At 41.0% G+C, this 24097-nt stretch overlaps 2 protein-coding genes across 5 annotated transcripts in view; both read right to left on the reverse strand.

Annotated features, from left to right (window-relative positions):
• Positions 1-5554, reverse strand: part of notch2 (notch receptor 2) — a 48392-nt gene extending 42838 nt beyond the window's left edge. The window contains exon 1 of one of the 3 annotated variants that reach the window (XM_030433165.1): positions 5034-5503. In XM_030433165.1, the coding sequence (XP_030289025.1) occupies positions 5034-5106 (73 nt within the window). In that variant the 5' untranslated portion in view covers positions 5107-5503. Of the gene's footprint in view, positions 1-5033 lie in introns of all 3 variants that reach the window. The other 2 variants (XM_030433166.1, XM_030433167.1) reach the window with 2 other exon arrangements.
• An 11205-nt stretch (positions 5555-16759) lies between these two features.
• Positions 16760-22628, reverse strand: sec22bb (SEC22 homolog B, vesicle trafficking protein b). 2 transcript variants are annotated; one of them, XM_030434222.1, is made up of 6 exons: positions 22402-22628; positions 20720-20731; positions 20099-20208; positions 19791-19951; positions 18538-18684; positions 16760-18374 (listed from the first exon to the last, which is right to left on the reverse strand). In XM_030434222.1, exons 1-6 carry the CDS (start codon positions 22474-22476, stop codon positions 18220-18222), a joined length of 660 nt encoding a protein of 219 aa, XP_030290082.1. In that variant the 5' UTR covers positions 22477-22628; the 3' UTR covers positions 16760-18219. The 2 variants fall into 2 exon arrangements, with proteins under 2 accessions (XP_030290082.1, XP_030290083.1); XM_030434223.1 differs by lacking the exon at positions 20720-20731.
• Positions 22629-24097: the final 1469 nt, after the last annotated feature.

The raw sequence follows: 24097 nt of genomic DNA on the forward strand, positions 1-24097 counted from the left end.
GGGCACAGCCCCACAGACTTGTACAGTTCTACACATTATTTACTACCCTCTCTCACTACAACCAACAAGCATAGGACCAAAACAGATGTGGAGGCCTGGCTTTTTTACTACACTACTAATCAAAAGGGTGGAGAAGGCTGAACTGAATCTAACCTGAAACATGAACACACTGAAGCAATGTGGGGGAGAAAAGATGAGATAAAGAAATCAAAGAGAAGGGTGTCACAGAGAAGATGTTTTAAGCCACATTAATACCACAGCCACAAGGCAGTGGGCAGAGCTGGTGGCCACTTAATAATGCAGTGTTGTGGGCAGCTCAATAAATATCTTTGTCTTCTGTGCATGGGGCGAAGCATGGTGTAGATAAATCACATTTCACACCAGGCAGGCTCCAGCTTGGGTCAGATGCAAGTAAACCATGGGCGGCACAATTGCCGGCCTTTGTTGGTTTGCATCCACAACGCAATACATACACACACGCAAATAGATACACACACGCATGTCAGCTGTCTGCTGTTTGCACTGGGGAAATATATGCAACCATCCACATGCCCACACCTTTGGGGTAGCACTATGTCGTGTGCCACAAAGATGGCACCTACGCTTCCTGAAGAATCAGTCTGATATTCAGCTGGACTGTAGCACAGTATCAACTGTGTTCCTGCATCAACACAGAGAGGCGTCACTGATCTTTGCAGGCATTAAACATATGATTTAATGATATACAAGCACTTGTTCTCTTTGGAAGAAGACAGTCAAATTTAGAACTTTAGCCAATGTTTCCAGCTACCTTGGCAAAACAGGAACTTATTGAAAAATGCCAATGGTGTGTTGTTATAGGTAGTTGAGGAATGTGTCACACATAAACATTTGCAGTCAGAACATAGTAACAAACATTGGGCCTCATTCACCAATATCTTCTTAAGAATCTTCTTAGATTCTTTCTTAAGTTGTTCTTAAGAGGTTCCTTAAGATCCTGGATCCTGGATAAGAAAAAATTCATGAATGCCACAATCTTCGTAAAATCTTCGTAAGTGGGACTTAAGAACAAATCTGGTCGTAAGAACGGTTCATGAATGAGGCCCATTATGTTTGCTTGATGTTAGAAAAGGTTTTGTTTTGCTATTGTGGTAGTCCAACTGAAATCAGACTTTTAAAGTCCATGTAAACATGTTTGTCCGACTGAAATTGTACTAAATCAAATCTCTCAAAGTCAGACTAAATCTAGTCTCCCATGGTGTCTGTATATTGAGACAATGGCATAATAGAACATAACTATAACTTGACTGAAGTGTGCATGGAAACACTGTCTCAGGAATAGCATGTTTGGCTGCTGCATGCAACGTTGTGATTATAACAAATGGTTTAACTGCACCTTCACAGTGGGAAGGTCATTGGTGCTGCCAACAATATTGTGCTCGTGTTAGGAGTAAGGTAAAATTGTTCTTCCCCAACTGAGCTGCAACGCACTGAATTGACTGGCTTTGCATCTATGATCATACAAGTGACCGGGAACAATGCATAATTTTTAATGCTCAGCAGGTTGCAGCTCTTTTGTGATCCATTCTCATGTATAAGCTTTATATCTAATGCTGATTCACTTCAAAATGTACAAAAAAACTTGTCCAGACCGTAAGATGCAGACATTCCCACAAGTTTTGTTAGCAAATGATTTTCGGATGTTGCAAACAAGAAATAGTAAAAAAAAAAACATTAAAAAAAAAGGAAAAAAAGGAACCCACAGTGAACTGGTAAAAAAAACCTGCAGGCTAAAGGCGCCTTTTGCAGAATGGGTAAACCTCAACCTTTCCTCACATCATTAAGGTAAACAACACCTTCTTTAATGCCATCCTGTCTTATAGAAAACCACTTGTTCCTTGCACGCATCACAAACTGTGATCACAGCTGCTCATGGAGGACTACCCTAACCCTTACAACGCAGTAGGGTTGAGCGATGGCTGACATCAACTTCTGACCCCAGTACTATCATAGTAAAATGATTCAAAAGGTGCCCCGCCAGCTAGCGCAAAAATATAGTGTAGCCCCTTAGTGTTGCCAGAAGGCAGGAGTTGTTGCCGCTTGTGACATGTGGTGGAGAAAATAGAGGGAAGATTGTTACTGCTCACTGCACTAACCTTATGTATCCGTGTCCATTTTATTATGTTCTTATTAAAAATGCTCAGTTAGGCGAATCCAAGACACTCAGTTACATTGGTGGCAGCATTTTTTTCTGTCTTGCACGTTGCTGTTAATGTATGTCTTTCATTCGCAACACTGTTATTTGCATTAGCTTTATCAGTACAGCTTGCTGTGAGTGGTAAACTAATGCCTTACAGAAACTGAGGGGACACACTACCTCAAATTCAGAAACACTTAATGACACCCGACCCCAACCTGGGGCACCCACTAATTTCTGGTAAAGTACGCAAGCGGCTGGTTGATTTGCTTCACTCACCAGCCAACAAAAATAATGCTTATTTATAAAGTGGAGCGTTAAAGTTTTAACATTCACTACTAGTAATTTGATTTTGCAACTGACTATTTGGACTAGCTGTAAAAAGTAAGGGTGAGGATGGAGAGAGGAGTGAAAAGAAACTCAAGGTGCACAAATTGTGTGAGAGAGATAGAGAAAGAGACGGGAGAGAGAGAGAGAGAGAGAGAGAGAGAGAGGCTGAACAGAGAGGGAGGAATGTCAAACACCAACAACATTCCACTGCCTCTCCTTGCACTGCCTGCAGCACTTTTACATTGTCTTTTCTCCTTTTGTGCAACTTCTCTGTTCACAAGTCACCTATAGTCCATGACAAAACTTATGAAAGAATAGCAGGGCGCCATGTATCAACTCTGAGCTAAAAAGGCAAGAAAAAACATGTGAGATTAAATCAATTTCACTGCATGGCCACCCTCATGAAAAAAGGCTAAACAGACTACAGGCAAGAGGATGTCTTATTTCTCAGGGAAGCAAATATAGCCAATATAGCTGGAAAAAAGCATTTGGAATTATGTTTTATGCCAAGACATTAATCAACAAATGCAGCCAGATCAATTAAATCAGATCGATGAATAAGTAAGGCACACTACAAACTCAGTTTTCACCACCGAACCTCCATTAAAGATATGCTGATTACACATCTATATTATTTCCTCAACAGAGGTATCTAAGAGTGTTAATGCACCTTTGTATTTGCAGAAAGGGTTTACCATAATGTGTTCCACAGAAACAAACCAATACACAATGGCAGTGAAACATCTTTTCACATGTGCTTTTCTTTATTCTAGCATATTTAGTTTTATCTCAAGCCTAGGCTCATTGTACACAACACAAAAAGAAACACACAACAAATGAGAATGTGAAATCAATAATGTCGGTCTTTTTAGGCCTCTACCAGGCAATCTGGTGGTCCACTTGACCTTTAGCAGTCAATGCTCTTCTTCTCTTTTAGGTGCCATGTGGTAGTCTAAAGCACAGTGCCCCAAAGTACCTTTACCATTTCTGCAGTGTCTATGAAACAACATTTCATTCTTCACTGTGAGCTGACCCCTGACCTAAAATCCTATTTTAGGACCTGTTATTAGACTCTAATTAGTGGTTAATTAAAGACAGATGCACCAGAAGTTAGAACGGTCATCCCTTTGTATGCTGTGTTAAATACGTGTACACAGCTAACATTTTTATGACAACTGTAGACAATTTGTGTAATTAACATTTCAATCTAATCTAGGTAATTTATCATAAATGGGGCTGCATGCTAAATATAAATCATATGCTATCAATATAACATTGGAGTGTTTTTAAAATCATTCGCAATTGGTGGAAAGGATGATTTTTGCATCACAATTTTTAGATTTCACTGAAAAAAAATATTAAAATCCTGATGATGTGACATTTGTTGGGGTCTGAACCTGATTGTTGGGGTGAACAAGATTTGTAGGTCAGGGCATCTGTGCAGCACTGCAGTACTACATCAAAATACAGTCTTGTCACACATTTTACCTTGAACTAAAAAAATAACTGCAGCTTCTTGCAATTTGGCTATTGCAATGGCAGTGATATCACAAAAGATTGTGCAGCCCTAATCACAAACAATTTCTGACACTTTACATCAATCCCCCATTAATTCTTTCACATTTTAGAGCATTTAAAGAGTGTGACCCAAACCTCTGAACTGCAGGGTAGTCAAAAAACCTGTAACCTGCAGTTTTACACAAGGGTAGGATCTTGTTAAAGGGAAAAACAAGTTTGCTTCCAATTAAAACTCTTTAACCAGAACTATTCTGGTGGATGTTTGGCCGGAAAATGCACATTTCATCCCTCCCATCATCATTGTCAGCTCTCTTAATTCAACAGGGTAGCCTTAACATAGTTAAGTGTCCATTTTGAATTCTTTCTCTTGCTCTCTCGCTATTCAACATCTGGGCAGCGATGTGACCAAGCTCTGATAGTGGTAGGCCATGATAATCATATTGAACTAATCTGAATTACATACATGGGGGGGGGGGGGGGGGGGGGCTTCAGTTTTCGTGGACTTATGCAGGTGTGCAAATCTATTGCTGCATTTTAAACTATGTGAAGATGAACCAGTAGTTTTTAACAAGTATAAATCCAATAGCACTGATAACACAAGACGTAAAAAATACACCACAATAACATAAGTAAATTGAGTATATCAGTGTCACCCTCAGCCTCTATATAGACGTTACAGTGATATCAAACTAACTTTAGCTGCCTATGTTTGGGTAAAATGCCGCACCAATATCTGTCTTAAACACAGCAAGAAAGGAAACAATAACCATAAATGTGGGTTAAATATTCTTTCTATCCGGTTAAAGTCACTTGTTAGAAGAGGGGTTTGCTTTTTCAGGTAACCTTTACAAAAGCCACACACCTAGCTAGTCAGACACAAGCGTACAGGCAAGTGTGTGTGAGTGTGTGTGTAGAGAGAGAGAAGATGCGGAGGCACCAAACGTGACAAGTTATGGATTATCAAGGGGGGAAAAAAGATGTAGATTCTTTGTAATGATAACAAACTTACCCAGGGAGAGGTGAATGAAGCAGAAGACGAAGACTAGTGGTTTGCCCGAGGAGAAACCGGGGATCTGCTCCATTTTTTCTGTAAAATCCACATAAGGTCGCCAAACCGAAGTGAAGTTTGTCTCCCGGGACGGTTACTTCTCAAAAAAGTCTTGCTGGAAATGACTCACACAGAGAGACAACTGAGCTACGTGTAGAGCCGAATTACAGTAACACATCGATTATAAATATTTTTCTACATGTGTCCTACAAGCTGCTCTGTTCAAAACCGATTAAAACAACATAATTTGAGTCGTAGTAGAGACACACGGCGGCGAAAAAAAAGTCCTCAGCCCTGAACGCTCACCACTCACTGAAGTCACTGCGAGCGGAGACACAGAAAAACATATCCTTCCGCCGAAGTCAGCGGGGATCTATGGTCCAACTGAAAAGATGGTTAAAAACGTTCTTTAAAAAGCATATATCTACTTTGCATTTGTTTGTGACCGCGTAAAAAAATAAACACCCCTCAACACATTCGTTGATTTGACCCTCGACACGACATTTAAACACTCCGGGAGTTAAAGTTTTCTTTCTCTGTGTCGCCGCGGCGGAGGAATTTTTTTTCTCATTTTTCTACTTCTCGGAGCCTGGTATGACTCAAAATTAACCCTTCAATGATGTTTCTTTTTTCTTCTTTTTCTTCTTTCTCCTGCCATTTTCATGAACGATATTTAACACCCACCCTTTACTTTTTTTTTTTCTCTCGTGTCCATAATGCCAGACTGTGTGCCGGGCCTCAGGTACACAGCGTCAAGTTTACAGGTAACATATGAGCACGAGAATGTAGACTTTGTAGAGGGAGACAAAAAGGAGGGTAAACAACATCCACCCCATACATACACGTCGTTTGTCCAATTATTATAACTGTGCATGTGTTTCTTCAGTGAAGGACACTACCATGCTCAGGTGTATCATGAAATGAAAAGGAAAATATGGAGGTGAGTAAATCGTTTCCCCTGCTTCAGTTTGTAATTCAGTCTAGTCACCACTTTCTCAGGGGCAATAGTCATGCAGCTCACAAGGTAGATGTAGCTATAAGAATACTTTGGTGTCTAGATCTTTGATGTCATCAATATATTAGATTGCTGTTGTTAGAAGAATGCAGTTTTTTCAAGTGACAGATTACAGTGATTTTTCTCCACAACAAAAACATTCCCACATCTGGCAAAACGGTGACTGCACTTTCTGTTTTTGTTTTTGAACCTTTCGCGTTATCATTAGAGCTTAATATATTAGTCCATTAATTGATTAATCAAAAAAGAACAGTTTGGACGATTTATTAGCAGCAATTTTAGTAATTTCGTAAGCAAAACAGTCAAACATTTATTTTTCTCTTCTTTTATTATTGTAAATGAATTTACTGTTTATTGGTAAAAAACAAAAACAAACAAAAAACAAACAAACAAGGCAATTAAAGACATTAACTTGTGCTCTGGGATATTATAGCAGGCATTTTTCTCAAATTTCTTGATTGAGAGAAAACTAGATTGGCACTCAGTAGAGCTCAGTCCTCTCCTAGGCCCAACAGTCCTCTTTTGCACTCCTTTACCAGCCACCTATGTACGCCTTATTTTTCTCATGAACATCACACATTATTCCCCGAGAAAATGTCAGAAAATGCCCTGTATCAGAATGTTAAATAAAGTACAAGAAAATTCTCGATCAGCACCAAAAACGAACAGGGTCTGTTCTGGGCTGAGACCCATTCTCCATCCAGGTTTCGTGGAAACCCATCCAGTAGTTTTTGCGTAATCCTGATGACAAATCAACCGACAAGCGGACATGAGTGAAAACATAACCTACTTGGCAGAGGTAATAATCATCTGATTAATCAATGAAGTTGCAGCCCCAGTGTTCACACAGTTTAGGTTCAATGCTGAGGTTATCAGTGAAATACAAAATGACTGAGCAAACAGTTATTCATTCTTTTTTAATCACATCATTGGTTTATTTTTTCTGGAGAGCAAAGTCAGCTTAAGCACACGCATCTAAACCACAGTGCTGCCCTTTAAACTCCCCCGCTCATGCACAGATAGACGCTCACTCTATCTTTATAAACTGTTAGTGACCACAGTAATCCCAAACTGATTATCCCTTATCAGCCCAAGTGATCCAGGTGTAAATCACCGGCTCATCACAACAACAAGACCACGTCTCATCCCAGTGATTTGTTTGTCTTTACACCCCGTTAGAGAAACACTGCCGAGCCTCCTGCTGCTGCGACCGGCCCTCTGTCCTCAATTCAACCCGGCTGAAAAGCCTGGAAATGGGGGGGAGCAAATTGATCTCCTCGGGGGGCCGCACTGACAGTGCTTTTGTTGCTGTGGCCAATGTCATGCTCTTGCTCTCCATGCGTGGTTGGGTGTCAGGTGCTGGCACCGCAACAAACGCCGGCCAGGCATTTGGTCAGATGCTGTTTTTGTTGATAAAACACGTCTTGTGTTTGCTTATTCTTCTTATCTATCCCCAAAACATATAAATCCCGTGACACAGATGTGCCGCTTTCTGGGCTGTCCCTGCCTTTTTTTCACATGACTGTAAAGTTATTATTCAATTCTGGATTTCTCCTGCTTCACCATGATAATCTCTTATTTCACAGTTAAAGGCAGCGGTCATGTGAGCCAGCAGTAATGTGATATAAATCACATCAGAGTATCACTTTGTCGTCAGCACTGTTTTCCTAATGATGTCACTCCAGATGTGGGCTTCTATTGTTTTGGGAAGCGTGGGGTGAGAAAGGGTGTGGATCCGCCTCGTGAGCAGAAAAAGCTGATTAGTTCCTCTTTGCTTTTTGCGCGGATGAAGGATTTCTACCACAGAAGTCTAACATAGTTTCAAAGAAAAAAAAATAAAGCATCTGGAAGCAAAGTGTTGGGAAAGCTCAGGCTCACGGAGGCTTTAAATCCCTTTGAACCATGTTTGTATGAAATGCTCTCCAACTTGAGATCTCTTGTTTCAGGCGACAAAACATCCCAAGTTTCCCAGATAACAAAAGTAGGTTACACAACAGTTTCAGTACACATTGAAAAATCACTTTATTGGCAGTCAACAAACTGATGAAAGGAAATTAAGAGGTGAATCAGGAGTATTTTGTACTTCAGGTAATAAAACGCAGCCTGGATCAGAGCCGTCGACCTTTGCCATGCTGGTGGGGGGCGCCGCTTTCATCGCCGTTGAGGCTCTTCACACTGATTTGGAGTTCATCAGTCAGGGTGACTCCAGCTGTCTGCCAGTAGATTTATACTGCAGAACACGGTGTTCACAGGGCAGATAGTAATGAGTGATTACACTCGAGACAGTGTGTGAGTTCTTGTGCACCCCCCCCCCATAACCATAAACACGCCTTCTTTCCCCAACGTGATAGCCATGGGAAACCAAATCAGCGCCTGTCATTTAAGAAGTCACCCGGCCTTTACGTTCTAGGATGGCAGTATGAAGTGTATATATGATGCCGTTCTATAATTAGTAGTCGCGAGGACTGAGGCCACTGATTTGCTCGCATAAACTGTTGTGCATAACTGAAGCAGATCTTGTTCACCGGGTCTGGATGCTTCTATGACACTTTATTCTTATAATTACACTTTTTGCACCGGTGCACCGCGAGTGTGCGCTTCACTGGGATCAGGTTTAGTTTACAGTGTTGACGCATTCACTAACCTCAAGCATCAGGTGTGAAGTTTTGGTGCCCTCCGTGCCCTCGTCAGGACTTCTGCACATGTTGTGCCGGAAGCATCGTCTGTCTAATGTCGCCTTTACTGTGTAAGAGGATCTGGGGGAGAGGAAGCTAAAGGGGGTATATTTAGGGTTGATTATCACCTCCTTTCTCACTGTCCTGTTTTGACTGCAGCCCAAGCTCTGTAAACAGACTAAAAGACCTGTGGATATATTAAGGGCAGGTTTGGGGAGATGGTGTCGCTCCTGCTCTGTGGACGTGAGTATGTAAGACTTAAGAGCATATCAGATCAGTCGAGTTTCAGATCTCCTTGACACAAGCGGGGGAAAGTTTAGCCACTAGAGCGGGGTCATCAAGATGAGAAGCCACATGCTGTCTACTTTACAGAGCAGATACGCGGGTATCCAAGTATTTAATCACAGTAAATCATTTTCCTGTGTGAACTCGAGGTTATATGAGCCAAATGTCAACAGCGGGGCAGATAATGCGCACATAAATTTGAGAAGTACACAAATCAGCACTAAATCAATGTAATCATTTACGTGGTTGGACAAAGAGAGTAAACATACCTGCACAAGTAATTTTTTAACCAGCCTGCGTTTTATTGTAAAATATACAGCTGCAGAATGATCATAGATCAGAGGTGTCATTTCATAGTGCAATCATTGCACGTAATCTGAACTGATTTACTGTGTCCTTACAGTCCTATTAACATTACCCTGAGGTTGTCATTCGCGGCTGCATTATTTGATTGATCCGCAGGCTGATGGATCACTTTGTAAACGCCCGTCACTTGGTCAACAGCGTCACGTTGCAGACCAGATGTAAAAAAGGGACACATTTTGCAGCTTCCACGAGGAAAGCAGGGCTTTTGTGTGTTGCATTTGTGTGAGAAACCAAGATAGCATGTGTGATCGAACTTTTGCGTCATGACGTTCCACACTGGTTAAAGGTGGAGAGTCAGCGAGTGCGACGGCTCAATGTGACCACGTGTGATGTGGGCATAGACCTCACCTCAGGGGGGCCCCTGACTAGGGGAAAAGGGGAGTTGGCAGAGAGGTGACGGAACAGGTGACGAAGGAAAGGTGTGAGGAGGAGGAGAAGGAGGAGGGTGGTGTGCATGTGAACAAATCCTGTAAGGTGACCTGGTGCTCTGGCAGGGCCAGGTGGACAGGAATGTGCTGTTGTGTGTGGATGGGATCCTCCCTTGAGCGCCCCTGCCTGCCCACCGTCACCCCACACTAGCAGGCTATTTATATTGCACTGTGGGAAAATAACAGCCACGGCAGTGTCATCTGGGTTCTGTAAGGTTTATACTCTCCACCCACACACACACACAAATACATAACACCACCACACTTCCCAGCTCCCTCAGTCGCAAACAACTTGAGGACGAATTAAATCATATGGCATACAAACCATAAGCGCGGGCATTATCACTGCTTATGCTCTCGATTATCCTCAGGCCCCCCTACAACAGGATTCAGCTGTGCACACAACACAATCAATGGTTTTGATTTGACTTCGATTTATTGAATTTGTTTATTTATGCAGAGGAGCAAGTTGCTAAGCCAGAAACACAAGGCAAGGCCACAGTTTATTGTGCCTTCAAGTAATACTGGGGCTGATGAGGACAGGATTTTAAATGAATAAATATGGACATTCATTCATGCATGCAAAATTCTGATTTGCAGAGAACAAACAGTCTTCAGTCGTCTGAAAAGTGCGCCTTTAGGCTGAATAGAATGGATGTCATAGAATGGATAGGAAGATATTGTTTATGAATTGATGGATGGATGGTTGAGTGGAGGGTTGGATGAATGGATAAGATGTTTTTTGTTTTTTTGTTTTTAAAAAAAACAAAAACAAAAACAGGTTTTTCTGTATGTTATTTTAAAGGCCCCTCTAGGGACGGGCATTGGAAATTAGCTAAGGCTATAAATGCTATGATGCTTTCTGTTGGATTGTTGTACAACCCACATGATCTGTATCTGTCCCTATCAAATAAACCATATAAAAAAAATAAAATAAAAAAGAATAAAAAAAAAAAAAGAATATGGTTCTAAATTCTGATGTAGGGAGAAAATGTGGAGCTAAAAATAAGATAAAGTTGTAAATGAATAGATATAGAGGAATGTAAACATGCTGCGAGTCAGAAAGATTAAACACTTGATGCATCCCCCAAAAAATGTTGCCACAAAAGACCAATTGAAATCGCATTTTGAGTTATCTCTATAGTTTGGTCTTAGTTTAGTCTGACTCCTATAGTTCAGTAAGGAAATCATAAATAGTATGATGAATGTAATTTAAAGGGGGGGACATTTTTGGCCACTGCACCTTTGCACTGGGTGAGATTTACCCAAAATGACCATTAGACTGTTATAACTTAATTATTTTGCAATCAAGATGTTTTTATGGTTAAAAAAAACAACAAAAAAAACAAAATCTAGATTGGACAGTTGTGGTGGTTGGTAACCGCTTTAAGGGTGGAGGTATGTTTGAATGGTAGGAGTTGGTGGGACCTGAGGTTAACACCATGACCTCCGGGCAACTCCCACCCAAGGTCAACTCAACTGTTCGCTGCACATACGTGAAGGGACCAACATTTGAGTACAGATATATGCGCACGAATGAACTCGTGCGTGCATGGACTGCAACACATAAACACCCACAAATACTGACACGCACATTTAGACCCTCTGTCATCATGGTCTGGTCCCTGAGGCCCAAGGGCGCTATAGGTCAAAGTAATCTGCCACAGTCCACAATGTTTACCCCACGTACGGGATGGGAATGCCAGGGACATGATAGATGATAGTCAAGGATCTTAAATCACCGGATGATTGGTTCAGTTTTATTTTGTCATTAAAGAAGATATATTGTATGTAACTGAAGCTGTAGCCATGGAGACAACAGACCCCCCTAATAAAATGTAAATTGTGAAACTTGTTATGCCCATTTTCAGTTCCATAAGTAAATTTTGGGTCACGCTTACTAGAATAAATTTACATGCTTTAAGGCTCAAGAAAGTGTTCTGTGTCTGAAATGCCTGAGCCAGCCCTGCTCACAACAACAGACCAGCTGTGCCAAATCAATTCTTACGTGCCAAACTACCTGCTAGGCATAAATTATACAAATAATGCACATTTAGAGGAAGGAAACAGAGAGCACACGCAGGACTGCAGTACACTGCAATACTATAACTGGTAGTAATGATGGCAATGTGTTATGCTTTTTTCAGACAGTGGTGTGTGATTGTCTTTTGTAGCATAGCATTTCTTGTCCGTGTTTTAATATCACTATATAGAGTGGGGCATTTACCCAAATTCAATGAAACATGGACATGTAAGGAACAAATTCTCCACCTGTTTTTAGTTCAACATCATCCGGTGATCGATCTGTACAACATCTCTCCCTGGTCGAGCCTCTTCCAGTAATCGCTTTGCATTTTCTCCACGCTCAATTCATAACATGTGTGCGGAGAGTGTTTTTCTCCGCATATTTGTGTGTTTCACTCACACGCTGGAAGTCGCAGAGGGTGTAAAGTGAGTGTGCTCGGCATATCTTCCAGGGTTAATTGTATCATAAATTCACAAGCTGCTAAAAGACAGGCATGGCTGGAATTCACACTTGAGCCCTCGCTTTCTCACAGACACAACTCAGCATTGTGTGTGTGTGTGTGTGTGTGTGTGTGTGTGTTTGTGTCAGATATGACACTATTAATAAACCGACAATGTTATCTGCTTGAAGAAATGGAGAGATAAATAGGTATAACGCTGGCAAGCGAGAGAAAAGAATTTAGCCCTGACTGTTAATTGCATTGAAATACTAACCTGGAACATTCAGAGACCTTAAATAACTACAGTTAAATACATCACAGGTGTGATGTGACCCAGACATTGACTCACGTCTCTGTTCAAAGCCAGTGTGACATACTTTAATGTGTGCAAATGACTCTTGTTCTTATTTTCGCTCACATTTCTCTCTTCCCACTCTATATCCTGTTTTTGTGACCGGCATTGTTGTCTTACACACCTAAAAGGCAACTCTAACACCCAGTATGATATGTGGGTATATTTCAGCAGCCCTGGGAAAAAAAATATCATTTATAACAGTTTTATAACAGTTAAAGCTCTTCTTTAAATAGACTCATGCTGTATTATGACGGCGAGGTGTGAGGGGTCATCATTGGTCTACGATGAGGTGATAAAGAGCACGCGAAGTGCAGAGCGGGTCCAGGCCCGCAGAAAACACTCCACACTGACCCCCCCTGTGAGAAGTTCCCAGTTCCCAGGACCCGGTGTGTACGTTTGGGGGGTAATAACTCACCAGGTCCCTTGACTTCCTCTTTTGGCCTTCTGCGTTTTATGACCCCTCTCCTCTGCCATACAGCTGCTGTCTCCGCAGCTTCCCTTTGCTCTGATTGGATTAGAGGGAAGAGGATGAAGGAGAGGAGGACAGGGGAGCCAGCTGGGATGAGGTGGGAAGCGGGTTTGATACGAGATGGAACAGGTTTTTAGCGTTGAGACAGTAGAGATGACAAGATTCCCAACAACAACTTCCCTGAGGCCACAACTCACTCTGCCTTCCCACCAAACTAAAGCACGTACAGTGGGGAATCAGTGGTTTGATAATTACGTTGAATTGCTGGTTGGTTTTCACTTCATGTGTTATTTCTATATAATGACAAAAAGAAATGAGAGCAGGGCTTCAGAGGTTCGTTATGCTTTCAAAGCCCTGTTCTTTCAAATCTGAAGCGAGAAAAATGGTCCAAATTATCTTTTGAATTTATTTTGAATTGTAATCAAAAGCTTCCACACTCTAGATTGACCATGTTTGGGTCATTGTGGCATCAACTCAATAAAAGATGGCAATATTAGTCTATCTCCTCCAGTTTTATATTAAAACTTTCCTCGCAAACCCAGAAAAATGATTTAAAAAGCTGGGTCGTCATCACAATGTAAAGTCTACAGGCTGAAACTGCATTTTTTGTGGGCCACATAACCAGGAGTTAAACATAGACAGAAGTTTTTTGGGGCATACTATCCTGGCCAGTGATTTGTTTTGGACTGAACAGGCACCGTCTTCACCTTTGGTGCCTCATTCTATTTTTAAATCTCTGGAACAGCCTCACAGATTCGCTAGCATGGTTTTACTAAATAAACTAAGGTTGCCAACTGTTAGAATCTCTCTCTAAAGCTACACACTGATTGTTGAAAATAAGCATATGTCGTTTTGAATGTTATATGCACAGTGTTCTGTGCATTTACAGTTTTAATGTGAAACTTCTGCTTGAACAACCTATTGTACTGGGTGATATTAACCTAGTATTTCATCTGTGCTACATTGATCCAAGGAGTGTTAATATTAGCTTTTAACACATTGATTTTAGTGTGTTGGTTAAATTGTCTGTGAGTGTTTTTTTTTCTTTTCTTCTTTTCTGTGACATCCTGTCACAGATCTACTCGGGGAAGTAGATAGGGTTGTCAAAGTGCAGTGAGTCAGACTTCTCACAAACATGTCTACAGTGTCGCCTCCCATTAATGACATCATATCTGTACTGAAGTTCAGTGGGCACGCTGTGGAACCATCAATGAATTTGCATCCGAGCAAGTCATCTGCTTAAGTGTCGAAGTGACTGAAACTCTCTTGCCAGGTCTGAATTTGCATGCTCGACTGTTCTGCTGACTGTGAGACGAAGTGGCTGATGGGTGAAGGTGAAGGTCAAGGTCACGTTGTTACAATGTCCTGTTTCTTTAAGATTACACAAGACTCCGGAGAAGTCGAGTGTGGGTGTACAATCTCGCGGTTGTTTTTCGTGTCTGAGACAGGAAATTTAATCAAGATAGGGTAATATGAGTTGGCAGCAGCCACAGGTTTTTTTGTTGTTGAAAAACTAATAGACGCGTCGACGGCACTTCAACCTTTTCGAGTCGTCTCGGTTTGTGAGCGAGTCTGTGTGTGCTTGAATCAGGCTGTGTGTGTTTAGTACATGCGCCGTATTCCTGACCCCTGATCACACAAAGTATTTTAATCCAATCAGCTTCGTTTTCACATGACTGTCACACACTCGCTGCTGCTATGGTAACCTGCAGAGGAAGGAGAGAAAGTCGGCGAAGTGAGAGAGACCAGGCGCGTCGTCCCCGCTTTAATCACTGTGACATTTACACACACACTCATGGATTTTACACTCAGGTTTCTCTTCCTCGTTTCTGACTACACGAAGATTTTTGAAAGAACAAGAAAATCTGTCAGTATTTAAAGAAGATACATGCGGGAAATTCTCACTGTTCTGTGTTTGGAAAGTCAACTCTAAAAGTACTAATGTAGAGAGTGCAGTGTCACACAGGCTTACAGAAGCACAATTACAAACAACTGTAACAATAAAGTATCTATTTGAAAGTTTACACGAAGCATCTCTTCAGGTTGAAAGTTGTTAAGCAGAACAAGATTACAAAGAAAGACGTTAACGTTAACGTTTTTTATCATAGCTAAGGCTAAACTCACGAGTGGCTGCATCTTTTGAGAGGTGAAAAGGTTAGCCTGTGCCCTGTGGTTTTTGTTTTTGGCATGCTACCCTCTGCTGCTTCTCATTTTTTCTCTGACATTTCCTGTTCTATATCAAGCTGAAGAATCAGACTGCTGCTGTGTACGGTACGATACGGTACTTCTAACAACTCTCTCTTCTTTCTCCTACCCCTGGACGCTAAAGCCTGTATTTTTTCGATCTTTCACAAAAAAATAACCTACAATTTGGAGCTCCACTAGCAGGAGACGACTGTCGGCAGCCGAAGTTGCAAGTCAGGGAGATTTTTTGAGCCTCATTTTCTCAGCTGCGTCATTTCAGCAGTGAGGAAAGCACTCTACCTGCTGGTCAAGAGTGGGATCATCAGGCTTCAAAAAGCAGGGGAGGTAAAGTTTAAGCGTTCCTGGAAACTACTTAAAGACAGGGTAGCTGTGGAGGTGCTGCTACCTGCCAGAAGTCTTTTTTTTCCACTGAAACCTTTTGTAGATCATGTGAAAGAGAATTTCTTTATCAAAACCATCATATCAGTCGTAATAATATTATAATACCGTACCCGAGAGTGCCCACTGAGTCACTTCTCAGTTTCCCACTCAGAAGTTGGGGTTGACTATGAGTTTCTTGATGTATGTTTCTCCCCGTTTTAACTGTAAAGACCAATTTTCCTGGAATCCTTTTGCATATCGTGTTTTGCTTAGACGGAAAAAAATCAGTTTTTAAGTTCAACTCTCACGCTCACACAAACTGTGCCTGCATTTTATGTGTGATATATTTTGTAGTTTATGTTGTTCTTATCTTGTTGTTTTTTTTACTTACACATGTACCTATAATCAAGTGCAATCCAAGCACTCTCTGTATACTGTATATAGTCACGTTTATGTACGTACACTGTACATGACCACCACTTTATGTATGTCCTGGAATCTATTAGCCTACATCAACCATTCAATATTTATTACAGCTCTCTTTATGCTCTGCACACTTGCACTGTTGTACTCTTAATAACAAAATATGGAAACAGTTTGACCTGTACAGTGGAACCAGTATAAACCTTGGGTGCCCAAACTTTTTTTCCTTGCAGGGCCAAAGTGGAAACTTGACAGTGAAACCTGACAGCTATTACTTTGTTACAATGTGAAAATGGTGCAATACTGAGGCCTCAATCTATTTCTATTTCCCTTTAAGTTGTTCGTGTAACTGTCTGTAGCAACTTCAAACTGTGTACACGTCCTGAATGACAATGCATGACAGTGTATAAAGTTCTACATTGCGAAATAGCAAGTGAGATAATGGCACTCAAATAATAATTATTTTGCATCTCAACTGTCTAATAACAGGATCATTATGATCTTGCGGTCCATCTTCCTTCCTGTGTGTTTATTCTGCATAGACGGCTGAATCTGCAGTGAGAATTCATGCCATTCTTTATAATGCAAGCGTTGTTTGAGCGCTTGATAATCATCAGTTCCTCTGACAGAAAGGAGACGGGTTTTGTGCAAATGATTTTATTCATAGATAGCAGACAGAACAGAAAAAGAGAAGGCGTCCTCTCCAGCCGCGAACAGACGTTGGCTGAACGACACACCTGTGACTCTCAGCTTGACTTTCAAATTGAGTCTACATGTGTAAACTTTGTACAAAATAAAAAAGGACCAGACATGTTGGTTTTTTTTTGTTTTTTTAATGCCTGCTAACAGAAAGGTGCTGGTCCACACAGTCAAGAGTGGAAGAGAGCATAAAGGGAACGTGGACACACTCAGTTGAGGTTAAGTAAGGGACTGTACGAAAACAATGAGGGTGGGAAGTGGTTTTGAATCCCATGTTTCAGTTTTTAAAAAACACTTCCCTCCACAGTGTTAGAAATATTTTCTTTTGGAAAGAAACTGCATTAAGAATTTGGGATCCGGTCTGAGATTACAGATGTAATCTAATATAAACCTGAAAGAGGCATATTTAGGGATGGTTAGAATATACTGTAAATAAAAAGTCAGTCTACCCTTCACTTGAGCAAATACACATAAAAAAAAAAATCACCTTCCTGATTTTTTTCCTGACACCTCCCACATCCCAAATATTTTTGTACAGTCCCTTATTGAGTCACTAACATCCCATAATGGGAAAATTGCTAAATTAGACACGTGTGAAATGGCATTTTGGGATTCCAAAGGCTTCCATACAATATTAATTGTAATAATAATAATAATAATAATAATAACAATAATCATAATAAAAAAAATAAAAACTGTTTTTTTCAATTACTTTTCCTATGTTGTTGCTAAGCCTAATCACCAGCCTAAGAATGAATCCCATGTTTCCCAAATATTCCTTAACAACTGGTACCTACTGTACGTTGTGCAGGCCCGTCAAGCTGTTACTACTGTGATTATAATGTTAATGAATGCAGATACCCATACGCTGTGCTCAGGATAAATAAAGTTATGTGTTTTTTTGTTGTTTTTTTTGTGGTTTTTTTTTGCTCTTTTCTGTATTATCAGACAGAATACAAGATTGAATCAGTCCTGTTACAGTACAGTACAGCTTTGGAAAAGAAGATATAACAGGAAATTTCTCTTCATTTTTCCTCCAGACTTCACAACCAATCACCAACAATCGCCTTTGAAAACAGACACAATCAGCACGCACGCACACATTCAATCATTTCCTTTTCTCCAGGGCAACTACTAGCGCATTACTGTGTAATTGTTAATAATAAAACTATGTATTATGACATCATTTATATTCAGATCACACATCCATGGACAGGCGAGAACAAAATGGGCGGTGGTACGTCTGCAGAGTCTCATTAAGAGCAGGGATCCTGTTTTTCAGTCAAAGGTTTTCAGCTTTTCGTCGTGTCTGCAGACTCCGTGCAGCTCATTTTCCACTCCAATACCTCCTTCCTCTTCTTCTTCTTCTTCTTCTTCTTCTCTCACTTTCTTTCTTTTTCTCTCAGAGCCACCAGAAGCGTACATAGACAATGAGCATGATGAAAAAAACACCGCCGGCTGCCAGCTTGGCATAGGTGGAGCGGGTGTTCAGATACTTGGCGTCGCTCCTGTACTTCTTTGACAGGCTGGACAGGTTGCTGGCCTTGGAGTCCAGCGCTGCAGGGTGAAGCAACCGGAGGGAAGGGAAACAACAGCAAGAAGAGAAGAAGGGAGGAAGAAGGGACAGAAAAGGACAAAATCATTGGATCCGAGGAGCATCATATTATTTGAAAAAGACACACTGCATTGGTTTGACCCGGAGAGACCTGAGAGGACTTACCAGAGAGAGCCTCTCCTCTCTGCAGCACCTCCTCTATGTTCGCCACCATGATCCTCTGTACGTCCTGGAGCTCCGTGTTGATGCTGCCCAGATTCCTCCTCGCTCGGCTGTCAATGTACGACTTCTTGGTTTTTTGGATGTAGGTGTCTGGGGAAGAAGAAATAAAAGCAGTTAATGGCAGATAATGCAGATGACTGTCAGCTCTTTGTTTTTACAGTCCTGGCCGACTGTTTGACCAGTTCCCTTCACTGATACATTGAAATAAGTGATGTAATACATTGCTTCCTCTAAAATTTTAATATAGCTGTGGTACACTGGCCAGTGATTTTCTGTTTTGGATTGAGTTATGTTTAAAGTTACGGTTTGTAATTTAAAAAAACCCCAAAAACATTCAGCACCACTGCTAAATGAATACTGAGGAGACACTGTAGTAAACCAAAGGTGAAGATCCACTTGACACAGAGCAGCGGACGAGTACGCTCTTACTGATTTTCACTGTAGCAGGCGATGGAAGAAAAGTGGGTCTTAACTTTAAAATGTAAAGTGGGTGCAAAATTGGCCTGAAAACTCAGTTGTGATTTGCCAAAAAACTGCCAAAGAAAAAAAAAGGGATGCGACGGTGGGCCAGTGAGATGCTGCCCACAGCGACAAGACGTCGGAGGCAGAGGCAGTGTTGCGTGTTTTGTTTTTTGGAAGAATACTGAGCCTGAACAGATACCAAACAATACCTGTCTTTGAAACGTTGTTATTTTTAGTGATGGATCGATCTACCACATTGGTATCATGGTTGATACTAACCTCATTAAACAATTAATGTCTTGGCCGGTTACAGACGATCTATGTTAAATGACGTTATCTATGTTTGTGCTGTCACTTTCCTTCCTTCCTGGTTTTAAACGCCATTCTTAAGTTGCCTTATCCAATGAGTTCTACAAAATGTAGAATGTCGGTCAGAAACTTTCCTAGAGTCAAGAACAGGTAGCAAGCCACACAAGTTCAACTGATTGACATACAGTAAGGGATTTACATAAAGGCTAATAGTGATCTTTTGTATTGCTGCATTCAGTTGCTACCTGTTAATAGCTTGAGGAAAGCTTCTGACCAAAAGCTTGCAAATTGAAATTATTATTATTATTATTATTATATTATATATATTTTTGCACAAGTTTGAGTGTGGGTGCTTTTTTATCTTCAAATTTGGGGGGAAAAACACAAAACACTTTCCAGTTGCCCATGGCTTCTTTTCTGCTTACCAAATTCGATGAAGGAGTAGGGCCGGGACACTGTGGGGACCTTCTTTCCATGCTGCTCATGAAACTCTGCCTGAAGGTCTTCCAGGTAAGCGAAGGCCAGCTTCTTGGGAAAGCTGGCTTCACACAGCACAAGGTAGCACACTCCTTTCTCTATACAATAGCTGCAAGGGAGAAGAACATAAGCATGCAAGTCAGGGCTTCATTCTTGCATAATTGCTTCCAAATTGTCAAGAAAACATGGAGATGACTAGTTATACATTTATGCAAGTGAACGACGCCACTGAGCTTATGTTCTCGGTCATACTCACTGAAATGCCATGGAACCAGCCTCTAAAGTGCAGCGTGTGGGACTCTGCTCATTGAGTTTCCTGAAGAGCTGCTTGGCTTGACTTTGATACTGCTGAAGGTCCCTACCCAACTAGACAGACAGAAACACAACGCTGTGTCACAACATGCCTCGCTGACATCTCACACATAAATATGGAGTTTGATCAGGGCAAGAAACTGACTTTTGAGTTCGCAAGCAGATTTCACTGACTTGAATTCTAATTTGAACGTGGTTTTCTTGCCTGAGTGTTTGACAACACGGACACAATTAGCAACCACCTACAGTCCAGATTTCATGCTTTTTTTCCCTTGACGTGTTAATTTCTTGCCCTTAAAAGTGTGCTGAAAATAAATCGCTGGCATAACAGACCACAGACAGACTGAGTGATGTGATGCTACATCTGAAGGGAAATGCTTTGAACAAAAAGAACAAATAGCAGCTCCAGCTATTTGTGGTGAATTGTTTATGGTCAGCGTTTAGCTGATGGAAGGTGTTCATCTCTTGGGGTGTTGTTGACTCGAGCAAAAATGACTCTTGACAGCAACACTAGCATCACAGAGACATGTATGATGTTGAAGCACAGAGCAGAGGCACAACAAACCTTTTCACTTCCCTTTTTGAAAGCAAACAAGAGAGTGAGGGAAAGATGTTAGACTCCTGGTCAGTCATGCTCAAACATAACAAACAATGGCATCCATTTTTAACAGTCTGCAGACAGCTGATAGGTTCAGTTTATGTTTGTGTCCCAGGCAACATCGATTCTACTCAACACAGAACAGTTGAAGCCGGTAATGAGTGGGGAAACACTAACATTTGTGATGTCACTGGGATGTAAGTTCAGCCGAGTTGTGTCACCGAAATCAATAATAACACATTTAACTATAAATGTGACTTAATTCAGTCAGCATCCAGTCGGCAGGATGAAATGTTGGTAGTGAACGTTTCTGCAAACCACCAATACGTTTGATACGATCTGTACATACGTGTCATAATCTATGTTCCATATTGACATTTCTACAATACGTGTCCTGACATTCATATCGGAAGTCGAGTGGACAGTGGTGTGATTCTAACCCTTGAGAGGATTTTCAACCATGTCTGTGGCGACAGAGAACCTGGGATTTTTGCTGAGAAGACGGGACAATTCCAGCTACGTTTGTGGCGGCCAGAAACGGGTATTTTGCTGGACATCTGCGGCTGTTTTTGTGGCCACAAATTGTGTGTTGTTGACGAGAAGTCAAGACATTTGCAGTCGTGTTTGGGACAACAATATTTTTTTGACGAGACCCTGGGCCTTCTCCAGGAATTGGGACATCTCGATCCAGTTAAAATTTTTGAAGAGAAGTCGGGACATGGGGAAAAACAAACAAATATTTTAAGTCAAAACATGATCTTTACCCTAACCAAGTGGTTTCTGTGCCTTAACCTAACCGGACAGCACTGTCTCAATATAAAAAAGAAACATTTAACAGAATGAAACGTAAAAGTGCAGCATGAAGACGTAAAAATCTTCTTTGGTTTGCAGAAACATACACTGCTGACATTCATTCTGGCGACTTGGTTGAAAAAAATCAAGATGCTGAAAATTTGAGGCCGATATCGATATCTACAATACATCTGTCTGTATTCATTTGTTAAAAACATAAAAAGACAATTTTGTCAAGAACAATATTTACAGAGCAGAACATTTTCACAGTTGAAAAGTAAACATGTCATTGACCTCTGGTGGACAAATTATGTAACAATCATATATTTGACATTTCTGTACCGTTTCTTATTAATCATCAGCCTATATAGTACACATATATACAGATATCTGATATATGAGAAGCTAAAATCTAAAATATAAACCGGTCAGGCTGTAATTTAAAAATGAAACTATGCCTTTAATCAGGCGACTTATTTCTGGAAAAGATTTAGCAGGTTACAGACGACATAATTAGACTGTCTAACTAAAAAAAAAGGTGTAGCAGAAAAACTAAACTTAATGATGAAGTCGTATAATGGTCGAATACGTAAGAACAGGATCTGAACAAGGTCAGGGTTTAAAACACAGGAAGCCTGTTCTTGAAAAAAGGCTGAATAGGAATGACTCAGTTATCTTGTGTAAATAAAGACTGGCTCTGTGTATAAGGTAGACAGGCCCACGGCAGGACTTCACGTTAAGCTAACGTGTCACTGCAGCGTTTGAACCAACTTGGAAGCATTTTTACAGCCTGGACTGATAACAGCACACAGAAGAAGCTAGCGACCACAGAGGCACAAATAGCTAAATGTTTTAACCTGCTCGTCCTCCTGCATCGAGGCGGCTAACGGCAGCCCGTCAGCCAGCCGAGCGATCATCGTCAGCAGCACCATCTCTCCGCGATGTCCGGGGGTTCGTCCGTTTGCCCACGAAGTGTCACAGGTACCTGGGAGCCGTGTTTGACAGGCTGTAAACTGACAACACCTCAGGGCTGATGCGCTGAGCTGGCCGGAAACGCTAGAGCTTTGTGTGTAACGGTTAAATATTTCCGTCCTTTCGCTGAGCGGAACTACGTTACCACAAACTAAAGTTCCGCATTACTTGCAAATTGGAAATGTTTGCGTTTACTTTTCGTACTTTATGTAATTTCCTAGTGCATTATTACTAAAGACACCATGTGGAGTTATTATGTAGCCTTCGATGAAATAGCTGGTAGCTATAGAAAGAAAAGTAATCGTCAAATGTTATGATAGTCGATTAATGGTATTAATGGTAGTAGTTATTTTTCAGGTCAAACATTTGTAGGTTCCAGCTTCCTAAATGTAATGATTTGGCGCTTTTTTGTCGTCTCTAACGGTGAATGAAGAGCCTTTAGATCTTGAACTGTTGGTTAGAGAAAATAAAAAGTATGTTTTGCAGTGGGAAAATTAACGAGTAGTTTTCAGCATTTTGTCACCTAATGATTAATCAAAGAGATGCAACTGATAGCACAAAGGAAACATTTTTCTTTTTCATTTTACTATATCTACTGATTGATAATCATTATCAGTAAATAAAAAATGCTGTCATCTTGAAATCATTTTTGAAATTGTTAAGAATCTCAAAAAATGTTCTCTATGTAAAGGAGTCGCTTTATCTAGCAGCTGTATGCGTGACACGTATACAACAGGGGGCAGCATTGCTCACCTGGAAAGAGCCTTGGTAAAGTAAGCATACTACACAACATCAAGAAAGACTGTCACCTCTTCTTATGGTTTTGCACCTATATTATTCAAAGAAATTATGTTCCAGCAAATATTTTATGTAGTTTCTGTTCAGTTATTTGTCCTGTAATGCCTTGCAACTCTTCTCCAAACATATGTACACATATAATAAACAATAAAACTAATGCGAACTAAGTCTGCACTTATAACCAAACTGTGAGACAGCAGCAACCATAGGCTGATACTTTGCCACCACTGTGACAGTCTCCTCCTCCTCTGAACTATGGTTGTGAGAGATGCAGAGACAAAGAAACAGCTCTCCAGACCTTTGTCGACCTCTCAGTCTTTTGGCTTGTGAGTGAGTCAGGTGGCACATCCACAGGGAGTCACTGTCACAGTCTGCAGCCCCGATATGTCAGACACACACCAAGTGTCCCCCGGCGCCTGCTGCCACACGGCATGTCTGCCACCCACCTGACATTTTATGGCTTGGCATGAGCTGAGAGGATCGAGATAAAAGACCAGACGAGTGTATCCCTTCATCTTTGGGTATTTAACAGAATAAAAATTTAGGTTGCACTATATTAGATCAGTTTTTCTCATCCACATACTAGATATTTCTAATTTACTTTGGTGTTTGAGTTGAAATGCAAGGGAAAGTGAGGATGAGAGGAGGAGAGATGGAAAGGACACCAGAACAATGTGAAATGGGGTACAGAGTTCAACAAGAAGACTCCACAGCTAACATGGATAGAAATAATACGTTAAAGTGCTTTAAGTTTGACAGGAGAAAAATACTGCTCTAACCTCT

This window comes from Sparus aurata, chromosome 11, assembly GCF_900880675.1.
Source record: "Sparus aurata chromosome 11, fSpaAur1.1, whole genome shotgun sequence".
Classification (NCBI taxonomy): domain Eukaryota; kingdom Metazoa; phylum Chordata; class Actinopteri; order Spariformes; family Sparidae; genus Sparus; species Sparus aurata.